This window comes from Chiloscyllium plagiosum, unplaced genomic scaffold, assembly GCF_037043375.1.
Source record: "Chiloscyllium plagiosum isolate Xiang-an unplaced genomic scaffold, Cpla_swu_hap1 HiC_scaffold_1, whole genome shotgun sequence".
Lineage (NCBI taxonomy): Eukaryota > Metazoa > Chordata > Chondrichthyes > Orectolobiformes > Hemiscylliidae > Chiloscyllium > Chiloscyllium plagiosum.
In genome coordinates this window covers 22,757,717-22,769,105 of record NW_028270139.1, presented here as the reverse complement: position 1 = coordinate 22,769,105, position 11,389 = coordinate 22,757,717, and the positions used below count along the sequence as shown (strand labels likewise).

Below are 11,389 nucleotides of genomic sequence, written 5' to 3'. Positions count from 1 at the left end.
GGAGGTAGGATGATGCTACTTCTTTCCAAGGTTATGTTGTCCTTGTTTTTTTTCAGAGGCGTTATAAAGGGTTTATATACTTGAAGAAGCTTTTAAATGTGTTTTTTTAAAAACACATGTACAATGAAAGGGAGTGGCCCGTTCTCCCAGTTTAGGGTTTGGCTTAGTTTGGTTTGGTTTTAGTGCTGAAAATGTGTTGCTGGAAAAGCGCAGCAGGTCAGGCAGCATCCAAAGAGCAGGAGAATCGACGTTTCGGGCATGACCCTTCTTCAGGAATGAGGAAAGTGTGCCAAGCAGGCTAAGATAAAAGGTAGGGAGGAGGGACTTGGGGGAGGGGCGTTGCTGTGTCTGGCCAAGACACTGGGGTACCTCCTCTAATCTTCCTCAGATGAATGCCATAGAATATAACAGGGCAAAAAAGCACCTCCAACAGTGCAACATTCCCTCAGTAATGCACTAGAATGTCTGCCTGATATTATCTCAAGTTAAAGGTAAACTCTGTGTATCAGGGGATTAGGAGACTGGAACAGGCTCATGGTAATGCCACAGATCTATTTCCTACAAAGTGTAAGTTGCACAGCATGGGGCCGATTCAGGTTGACTGAAGATCAATCGATAGATAAGATGAAATTCAATTAAATTGATAACATGAGACACAGTAGAGATAGACTTTCAACAATCTATCAGTTATATTAAAGCAGATATATCTCAAATTGCCATGTATTTAATATTGATATGCAACAAAACAGAATTCCAAAGAAGCCTTAGCTTAAAAACAGTTCTTGATCCTGCCTTCTCATTGACCAATCTGCCTTCAAACCCAAACATTGAATGTAGCATGAAATTGCACAACAAAAGTGACTCCAAAATCTACGAAGTCCAGAGTATGATTGCTACTAATTGGACTGAAACCTTCACACAACATGCAATTAAGACTAATCCTTTCGCCACTTACATCCTGCTTTCCAGGAGTCAATGAATACTAAGACTAAGGACAATCTTTGGTGGGTTATGATATTGAATCTGTTGTCACAATTGAATCCCACTAGGTCTATTGAATCAAATTGCTTTTTAGTCTTCATGCCTTTGTACCATTTTGAAGATATTGGACCTTGAATGGCCAATTACACAACTGGCATGTGTTCTTGACTGTATTTGAATGAAAAATGAGTGAACAATGAAGACATTGTTCATGATTATCTATTAGATGAAATACAATTACCCATTTATTTAATGTTGTGCAGATCTTTCAACAATTTATTCAAGTGTTCCAATATTCCAGATGAAACATCCAGATGAGAGGTCAATTTTTCTGTGCAAGTCAAACATAACACTTGTACTAGTTAACAACTGAAACTGAAACTCTTGGTCTAACTTGAAGCTTTTGATCGAGTTTTCACTCTTACCACCTTAAGGGAGTAGTCGCCACCTTTGAAAGGGACCCATACCACCCCATTTTCTATTTCATATGGCATGTTGTTACGGGGATCATACAGTCCCCCATTGTAATAAATTCCATTTAGATTAGCCGATTGACAACTGTTGTACCACCAACCTCCTCCATAGAATTCTGCACAGTTCTCCTCCCATTTATCATTATCTCTGTCATAAGTACTAAATTTCATGCTTGCATGGGAGGTATGTTCACTATCCAGAGATATTCCTGATATTAATGCATCCCCAGCATTTCCTCCATAATCGGCAATGTTCAGCCTATAGCTTTCTGATTCAGATCCCACAGTTACAGTGTATTCAGCAAACACCTCATTCCCCGACCAGTCCTCTAGCTCTACACGAAAGATGCTTTCCTTCTGTGTCAGTAAATGGAGGATTTCATTTCCCAGCCAAATATCTCCATGGCCTTGATCATCAATGCTACCAAACCCTTGTTTGTACTCAGCCCAGGATCGGTTAAAGTGAACTGATCCATCCATTCGCTGCTGAACCAATACCCAACCACCCAGTCCAGTGCTCTGATCACAGTAAACTGTCACAACGCCAGCAGAGCCAGTAGGTTTTATCTTGAATAAACCATCTTCATCACCAAATGCATGCTTTTGTATGATGTCATTGCAATCTGAAAACAAATGTTAAAATGCATGTTAAACTGGACATATTGAGAGTAGTTGAACAGCAGTTTGAGTTGGACACAAATAAATAAGCCATTGTTAAACATATATTCCCTGCAATCTGGTTGTCAGCATCACAAAACACACTTTCCAGAAGGCTTTTTAGATATTTTTAAACAAATAAATTCTATACTCAACAGACATTTATATACCTTATACCTTATCAGCTTATGATTTTTTTTTACTGTGTTTGAAAAACAAGTTACAGTCATCAATCAGGAATGCCTATCCACGAACAATGTAGAACACAGTTCATTGATTTGATCTGCATAGTGATCTGTGGGAAAAAAAGCAACAAATTTTAACTTAAGTTATAATTAATCATACCTTTGCCAATGTAGTCTTCAATCTTCTGTACTTTAAAGCTAGGGGCATGCAAATTCAGAAATTCCTCTCCAATTTCATCATCAAAAGATGAGTTTGAGTCCAAAGTAACTTGGGTGGTATTGGAGACTTTTGAAAAATTCTTAGAATCCTTTGTATTGGTGGACTGATGGCCACAGCTACCGTTAACAGATTCAGTATGAGGTGCATTGTCTTTGGAACTTGTCACCTCTTCGGTTGAAGCGCAGGTATGTTTTCTGTTGTTAGTTGTTATAGAATTGTTAAAATGCCCTAAAGTTGAATAATTGTTGAAATCACTAGAACGGTTGGCCTTTTTTTGAGCTAAATTAACAAAAGAGCCCTTACTTCTTTGCTGCAATGATATCTTTTTAAAATTTATTTGTCCTGAATTGAGTAATGACAAATAAGAAAAAGCACCTTGATTGACTGTCTGTATGTCATTGTGTTTGGTGAAAGTTTGATTTATGACAATTTTAGAACCAGATACGGAGTGGTTTGTTTTTGTGGCAGAAGAACTATATGAAGGGGTTGATTTGGCTGAAACATTTGTGAAAAGTGGCTCTTCAATTCTGTTATCAAGGCTACCATGCTTTAAGGATGCATAGGTTTTCTCTGTGCTATTTAGTCCATGGGTTAAGGGCACAATGCTACCCTTCATGCTAGTTGTATGAGTGTCTACACCTTTGATAGTGGATATAATATTTGGAGTCATTGGCGTAGAAGTTAAGAATGAATCTTTGTAAAAGTCAGGATCTAGATGTGAAGTTGCATGTGGTACATCATTCTCTATGGTAATTAACCTAGTGTGGACATCCTCCCAGAACCTAGGATATTCATGATCAATATCAAATTTGAAACTAGTTCCTTTCTTAGATTTCTTCATCAAACTCATTTTCAGCTTATGTATTGGCTTGACATCCACAATCCTGTCCAGTTTTAAGCCTGTCATTGATTGAAGGGATTTCTCCATTTGGGCATTGCTCTCTTTGTTGACTTTGTAAACAACTGATGTTGCACAAGACCCTTTGCAAGATTGTATCTTGATGTCAATGTCAACCTAACAAGAAGAAAGAATATTCAAATCAAGCAACACTAATTATTAATGGGAAGAATGAGAGTTTCTATTTTACTCCTTGCATCCTCAAAGCTTTATAGCCATGGAATTCCCAAAGAGCAACTTGATAGTGAAAGGAATAGTGAAAGAGATAACCTGGGCAGCACGGTGGCTCAGTGGTTAGCACTACTGCCTCGCAGCACCAGAGACCCGGGTTTGATTCCTGCCTCAGGCAACTGTCTATGTGGAGTTTGCACATTCTCCCTGTATCTGTTTGGGCTTCCTCCCACAATCCAAAGAGTTGCAGGTCAGGTGAATTGGCCATGCTAAATTGCCCATAGTGCTAGGTGCATTAGTCAGGGGTAAATCTAGAGTAGGGGAATGGGTCTGGGTGTGTTACTCTTTGGAGGGTTGATGTGGACTTGTTGGGCTGAAAGTCCTGTTTCCATAATCTAATCAAGGATTCCCTTGGATGAATTACATTACTGAGTCATTATTGAAGGCCTACAAAATTCAGCAGCGTATCAATCAGCTGTTTAAAGGAAAACATGGACTGACTCTAAGATTATTGAGTGAAATTATTCTTTGGCAGTAGTACAAAAAAAGTTGGTAGTGAATTGGTCACCCATTTTACACAATGCCCACTGATTTTTCCCATTAACTGGCCTCAAGAATAAAGATACAGTGGATGCAAAATTAATTGTAAGCAGCACGAAACAGACAGCCAAAGGAAGGTCTTTACACGGAGACTTGTGAGACAATGGAATTCACTTCCAAGGTTCGTGATTGAAACGGAAGCATGTTTACATTGGGCGAATGGGGGATGAAGGGAATGTGGACCAAGAGATATTGAGAACAGGGTGGGGAAATGTGATTGACAATTAGATAATTATTATTATAAATTATTGGATCAAATGGCCCATTTTGTCATTTTAATCTTTGGCCCTGATTTTCATAGAACGAGAGTGATTCTGCATAGCAGATAGGACTCAATTCTGGGATTCATATTCCCTTTCCAGAACCCCCAATTTTCACTGGTGATGATTTTAACACCCATTCCGGCCAGCTCCATTGCAAATGATACACCTCTGAGCACTGTGCAGATTTAATGGAATTCGGCCAGATTTACAGGGTTAGATTAGATTAGATTCCCGACTGTATGGAAACAGGCCATTTGGCCCAACAAGTCCACACTGACCCTCCAAAGAGCAACCCACCCAGACCCATTCCCTCACCCTATTTTTACCCCTGACTAATGCTAAATTGTCCATTGTGTTAAGTGCATGACCAATTCACCTGACCTGCACATCTTTTGGACTGTGGGAGGGAATTGGAGCACCCAGAGGAAACCCACTCAGACACGTGGAGAACGTGTAAACTCCACACAGTCAGCCCAAGGCAGGAATCAAACCCGGGTCCTTGGTGCTGTGAGGCAGCAGTGCTAATCACTGAGTCACCATGCCATCCTTATGAGTCATGGTTCAATGTCCCTCAGAGCAGCTATGAACCAGAGTCTAGGTTTGGGAACCTTCTGAAAGTTTATGTCATGTTTCTTACCTTCCACCTTGTAGCTTATGTCAGTTCAATGGCAACTCCTTCCCACCACCCATACCCATGGAACCTTATAGTTCACATGCCAATACTGCAACACATGGCCCACCCACTCCCATGCCCGTAAACAGCATTATGACGCTTGATTGAAAACACAGACTCTTACAATAGGATAATGTGAATAAGTCTGTCGGTACAGGTCCAAAAGAACTGTTGACTTTGACATCTCTGAGGTAATCATTTGTTTTGTCTATAATCTATTTTATCATTGTCTCAATGTCAATTTGCATAAGATTAAGAGGTGTCAGGTGCTTAAAGTTTCTAGATAGATAGATAGATAGAACAGTACAGCACAGAACAGGCCCTTCAGCCCACAGTGTTGTGCCGACCACTGATCCTCATGTATGCACCCTCAAATTTCTGTGACCATATGTATGTCGAGGAGTCTCTTAAATGTCCCCAATGACCCTGCCTCCACAACTGCTGCTGGCAACGCATTCCATGCTCTGTTATTGATACTTCAAAGGTTGTTTTTTTTGACACATTTGTCAATCACTATTGTTGGAAAACCACTTTTTCTCGAGATCGTTACTTTTTTGAAAGTTACTTTCACTCATTCCAGTGTAACTATGATTGATTAATTGACTCTTCATATAATGCACATTGGGGAAGTTAGCAAGGGGAATATAAGGGTGTGTGATGGAAGCATGAATTGACATTGAGTTGGCATGAGTGCATAGAGTGCCTAGTGGATGTGATGGGGCAAGAACTGTAGTGCCTAAGATGTAACCAAACACCTGGCCAAAGTCTCAGAGAACCAAGGCATAATAAAAGGGATAATAACCATGCTACCCCAGTACTCAGCAGCTTTCATTGCTACTTCAGGTCTGTTTCTGGGTGTAGTGGGCCTGCCTCTATCCTGCACCCATGTGGTTGGACTGAAGCAGGGTGCAAAAGAGCCTATATACTAAGATGGCATTTCTACAGAGTCGGGAAATTTCCTTAATCGAGCTACCTGTATTGGCAGTCAACATCTAAACATTTATGCCTTTCTATGTCTTCCTTAACTAAAATGAAATCCTTGAAACCCAGTTCCAAAAACATCTTATGAAAATAAAGATGTATTTCATGGTCCTTGGTCCAAACATATTAATCAAATGATGGGGTATCATCTACGTTCATTGATAACATATATTACACACAGTGAATTATAATCTGTTATATTTTGTGCCATTTACATGTGGGAGAAGTGTAAGATTTGCAAGAAGACCATAGAGGTTTTGAATGTTTAATAATCAGAGCTGATGTTATTGTTTGACAAGTCAGATCTCATACTGAACTCTGACTTGATGGATTTTCTTTTTATTTTGATGAGGTGGTATCTCCTTGAAGGGAGTATACAATGCTGCAGAAAATTGCTATCTTTTATTGCTACCTTTGCTTCTGGAGCCATGACTCACCTTCTCTCAACCTAGTATAAATACCTCCCTATTTCTCCCCATTTTTTAGCTTTGACAAAGGGTCAGTTAGACTCAAAACGTCAGCTCTTTTCTCTCCTTACAGATGCTGCCAGACCTGCTGAGATTTTCCAGCATTTTCTCTTTTGGATACAATGCTGCAGATTTGGATTTAACTATAAAACAGAAGTTTTTTATACAATAGAAATGAAGATAAAATAGAATGAATCAAATTATTTACAATTAACAAACATTTAACATTTTCGAAGCACATGTTAAAGATATAATTCTGTCAATTCCAACAATATACCATAAGAATATACAAACACCAGAGAGAACATCTTCTCTAGTTTTGGCTTGAACTCCTGAGCATGAGAATGATAACAGTCTGTTGTACAATTCACTGTGTAACTGGGATTTGGGTCTTCACATAACTTGTCCAAGGTTTTAACCAAACACTTCCAGTAAACCTACTTTTAACTATTCTAAACTATCATCTCTGTTTCTCAGGAGCAACTGACTTACATATTGAGCTACAGCTAAGAACCCTGCAGAACTGACAACCTGAAACTAAAAGAAAAATATTTCTTCCCCCAAGCAATGAGTGTTTCACCTAAGCCCAATAAACAATTTCAGAATACGAAAGCTCAATGCATTACATAGTTTGCTTGTAAACTCTCCCAATGTAACTGGAAATCCATTATTCCAAAACAACTTCTGTCAAACTGTGTTTTTTAAAGAGAAATCATCATGGCTAAAGGAATGCTTACAAGTTATTTCTAGTATGCCCTGACAAGGTACTATACAGGAGACTGTTAAATAAGAGCCCATGATGTTATGAACAAGGTTCTGGCATGAATAGAATGGTTGGCTGACTGGCAGAAGGCAGAGAGTGGACATAAAGGGGCCTTTTTCAGGATGGCAGCCATTGATTCTTCAGGGGTCCTGGTGGGACCACAAATTTTTGGCTTTTATGTTAAAGTTGTGGACAAAGGAAATGAAGACATTGTTGCTAAGTTTGCAAATTACACAAAGATAGGTGGAGAGACAGATAGTGTTGAGGAGACAGGGATGCTGCAGAAGGACTTGAATAGGATAGGAGAGTGGACAAAGAAGTGGCATCTTATTGTTATAAAGTTGGTGGGGCCAGGTTAAATGAGTCACTCAAAATAGAGCACATGGAATATAATGTGGGGAAGTGATAAGTCATGAAGCTTTGGAAGAAAACATAGAAGCACAGATTATTTTTAAATATTGAGATGGGAAGATGTTTATATTCAGAGGGATCTTGGTATTGTTATACATAAGGCATAGAAAGCTAACACATAGGTACAAAAAATTAAGATAGAAAACAACATTTTCCTTTGTTATCAGAATTATTATTTATTATTCACTTATTACCAGTGATTCAAGGAAAAAATCCCATCGTCACCTTCGTAGGGCAACTATTGGATGATTAGCAATAAATATTGTTCGGTCAGGGTCACTAAATGTTGAGAACCAATTAACAAGTGGCTGCCAGTTTTAAGGAGATTTTCTCCCTGGATGGATTTCAACACTGCCAAAGCAATTCAATGTTCAGAAAAACTGGAACTTTGAACAGAAATTGTGACAAGGATTTTTGAAAATCCCATTCAATCAATTCTGCCAGGTATGATGTTAATGATGAAGAAAGAATCCTCAGTATTAATACTGTAAATATAACCGACAGACTTTAATACCTGCAACTTTCAAAATGAAAAACTTACACTGTCAAAATAAGTAATAAATAGACTGCAGCGGTTCAAGAAAACAGCTCACCACCACCCTCTCAAAGGCAAGTAGGGACGGCCCAGCCAACAATGCCCACACCCCAGAAATGTGTGAAAAAAAAATCCTTACCTCCAGTCTTAAGACAACCTTGAATTGTTCTAATATGTTATTTTTTAGTCGTTTTAACCTGAGATTTTGACTTTTAGTTTTGTTCTGCAAGATGGTAAGTCTGGAATTCAGATAATCCACCAACTGATAATAAGTGTCCCCAAGTCCTAAAAAAATGACAAACAAATTCTTCTAGCTGGATTTTCATAGAGTTCTGCATGTGTATATTTAAAATAAATTAATAGTTTGAACAAAATCCAAATGAACTTTGAAGTTGCATTTCTTGAATCGAAATTGAATGGGGCTGGAATTATGAGGGGAAATCCTCAAAGAATGTACTATTGTGATAATTTGAGTTTGTCAATCAATTTTAATTAATATGGAGATTAAATCTGAAATCTTTAAGAAATATGAGCAGAGGAACCACTCACCACCCATCCTGCTCAGACTCTGTCTGATTCTGTTGACAGCTTCAGTCACAGTAATATAAGTGTTCCTAAATGCTGTGGAATACATGTCTAACATTCGTTGAAGCCCTTGGATCCTGTTATCATTCTGTTGATTCTCAGTCTCGATTAATCCCTGCATTCTGCACCCAGATGGACATTTAGAGCCCTATTGAGTTAAGGCAAAATTGTAACATAATTTAGCTATTTGCGATGTATAATTTCTCAAAAAAAAATAAATGACAACTGTATCACTTACCCAGTCACCATCCGTACAAATCTGCCATTTCTTTTCTGGACACTGTGTAGATTTAAATTGGTCACCACTTTGAGGATCCCGTGGCTCAAAGGAGGACTGGGACTCAATCTTCAATCATAATAAATAAAAAGGGCATTGTTTTCATATTCAACACTGATTTGCAAACATTGACATGGTATGTTCTCTTGAACAATGGGGAGCTTATGTGTGAAAATAAAATGCACTCATTAATAACAGATGCCATTGCTTTACTAAATTTACAATCATGATTAGACAACATTTATGGCTTTGCATAATAAAACGTATGATATTCTTCTAAACATTGGAGATATTTTCATGTTTTCACTGTTCAAAACAAGCATTTAAAAGAACCTATTTAATTACAGACAGAACACATCATTATGGTGGGATATAAATACTTCCATCGGGCAGTTTTACAGAAACAAGGGGAGCTTACATCTTCTTTGACTAGGTGTCAATAGAGTGGAGCATATCACTTGCCTGCTGTTCCTTCAAAAATTTCATAATTTCAAAATATGAGCATTAAATATATATCTCATGATCTCATGTTAGTTTGGAGTGAAGTAGCTTGAAGTTATACTAACCAGCAACCACCTGCCAACTATACTGAGTTAAGAAACCAAGGTGCACGGCACAAGCAAATAGACTCCATGATGAATACTTTATAACATTAGGAAATAGCAGGTGAGAGTGTCCGCTTCCTCCTCTCTGATCTTCTGAAGAAGCTTCAGTCTACCATCTTGGCTTTGTACCAGAGTGGAGTTATAATGCATTTGGAGACAAGTCAGATTGTTACGTGATGACCTTTAGTTTTTGTCCCTCCCTCAGGATACTTGATATTTCTATGGAACCTCGCTTCCATGGTCTACCACAATTTTCACATCAGCGGACACCCCAAACTACTTTGTATGTGTGGAAATAGCTGTATAACTGAAGCCTTAGCAACACATTGGATAATATTTGCATATGTTTTAAGCTCACTTCACTGGAGATGATAATAATGATATAAGATATGACAATAACCTTTAATTAAATATTTTGTTTTCCATGGAGATAATGTCATTACTCTCAAATAACAAGAACATTTTTTCCTTCAAAAGTTGATTCTTACATTTTCCAACATCCTGTTGCAAATCCCAATCACAAGGACCAACCTACAAAGGAATATAGCACCCCATTTCATTTCATTACATTCACCTAATTCAATACAGATTAACAGCGAATATGTTTCTAAAAGAGCAGTACTTCTGAACTGTTGCAGTTCACAACTACTTTCTAAATTTGCTACTAAGGAGTCATTAGGTTGGCCTACATCCAAGATATAAATCAGAGCCCATGGACCTTCATAATGTTTCCTCTGTCTATGACTTATTCATAAGGAAAACTTACCCAATCAACTAACATGAAGCATACAAACAAACCAAAAGCTTGTTCAGCTCTCATCTTTCTAGCTCTGCAGCAAGGCTTTGAGGAAATGTCACTTGTCTCTCCCTTACCAAATTTCAAACCTACAAAATCACAATCAGTCAGTGTTAGTGGGAAGCCTGTTTACCTGAATTGTGGAGAACCTGTTGATCATTTACCACCCAGGCCTTTCTGACATTCTTGGTTTTTACTGATATTTGTTGACACACCAAAGGTCAATAGATGCTAAAGTCTGTGAAACCTTTAAGCAAATACAACATGGAATTTATGTGGCAACGCACAATGCTTTTAATATAGATGCCTCCACAACAAGTGTAGGTAATAGCAGAGTGGTATTGTTTCTGAATGTATAAACCAGACATCAACATAATGTTCTGGGAAATTGGACTTGAAATCCATCATGTGCAATTTTAATTGAGAATAAGTTGTAAGTAAACAAACAAATAATGCCCATGAATTGGTTGAGCAGCAGAAGAAATATACTCCAAAATGATCTATAAACTAAACTTCCAGTACAGCTACAGCACTGGCATCTATCCAACAATGTGGAAAATTACAAATTAAAATTACTCTTGATCATCAGTAAAATGATAGAAGGTGTTATCATCTGTACTATCAAGCAGCACTTGCTGAGCAATAACCTGCTGATTAATGCTCAGATTGGGTCACTCCAGGACCACTCAGCAAAAAGAGCTGAGGTGAGATGAAAATAACAGCCCTTTTACATCAAGGCTAATATTTGACTGAGTTGGGAATCAAGGTGATCCAGCACAGCTGGAGTCAGTGGGAGTCTGTTCAAAAACTCTCCGCTGTTCAGAATCATACCTATCCAAAAAAAGCCA

The 11,389-nt window shown here is 38.2% G+C and overlaps 1 protein-coding gene across 1 annotated transcript; it reads right to left on the bottom strand.

Moving 5' to 3' along the window:
• Positions 1–575: 575 nt before the first annotated feature.
• LOC122553703 (fibrinogen alpha chain) lies at positions 576–10,654 on the bottom strand. Its single transcript, XM_043697907.2, has 6 exons — positions 10,512–10,654; positions 9,102–9,209; positions 8,828–9,011; positions 8,418–8,563; positions 2,457–3,531; positions 576–2,077 (listed from the first exon to the last, which is right to left on the bottom strand). The coding sequence occupies exons 1-6, from the start codon at positions 10,563–10,565 to the stop codon at positions 1,371–1,373; spliced, it is 2,274 nt and encodes a 757-aa protein (XP_043553842.1). The 5' UTR covers positions 10,566–10,654; the 3' UTR covers positions 576–1,370.
• Positions 10,655–11,389: the final 735 nt, after the last annotated feature.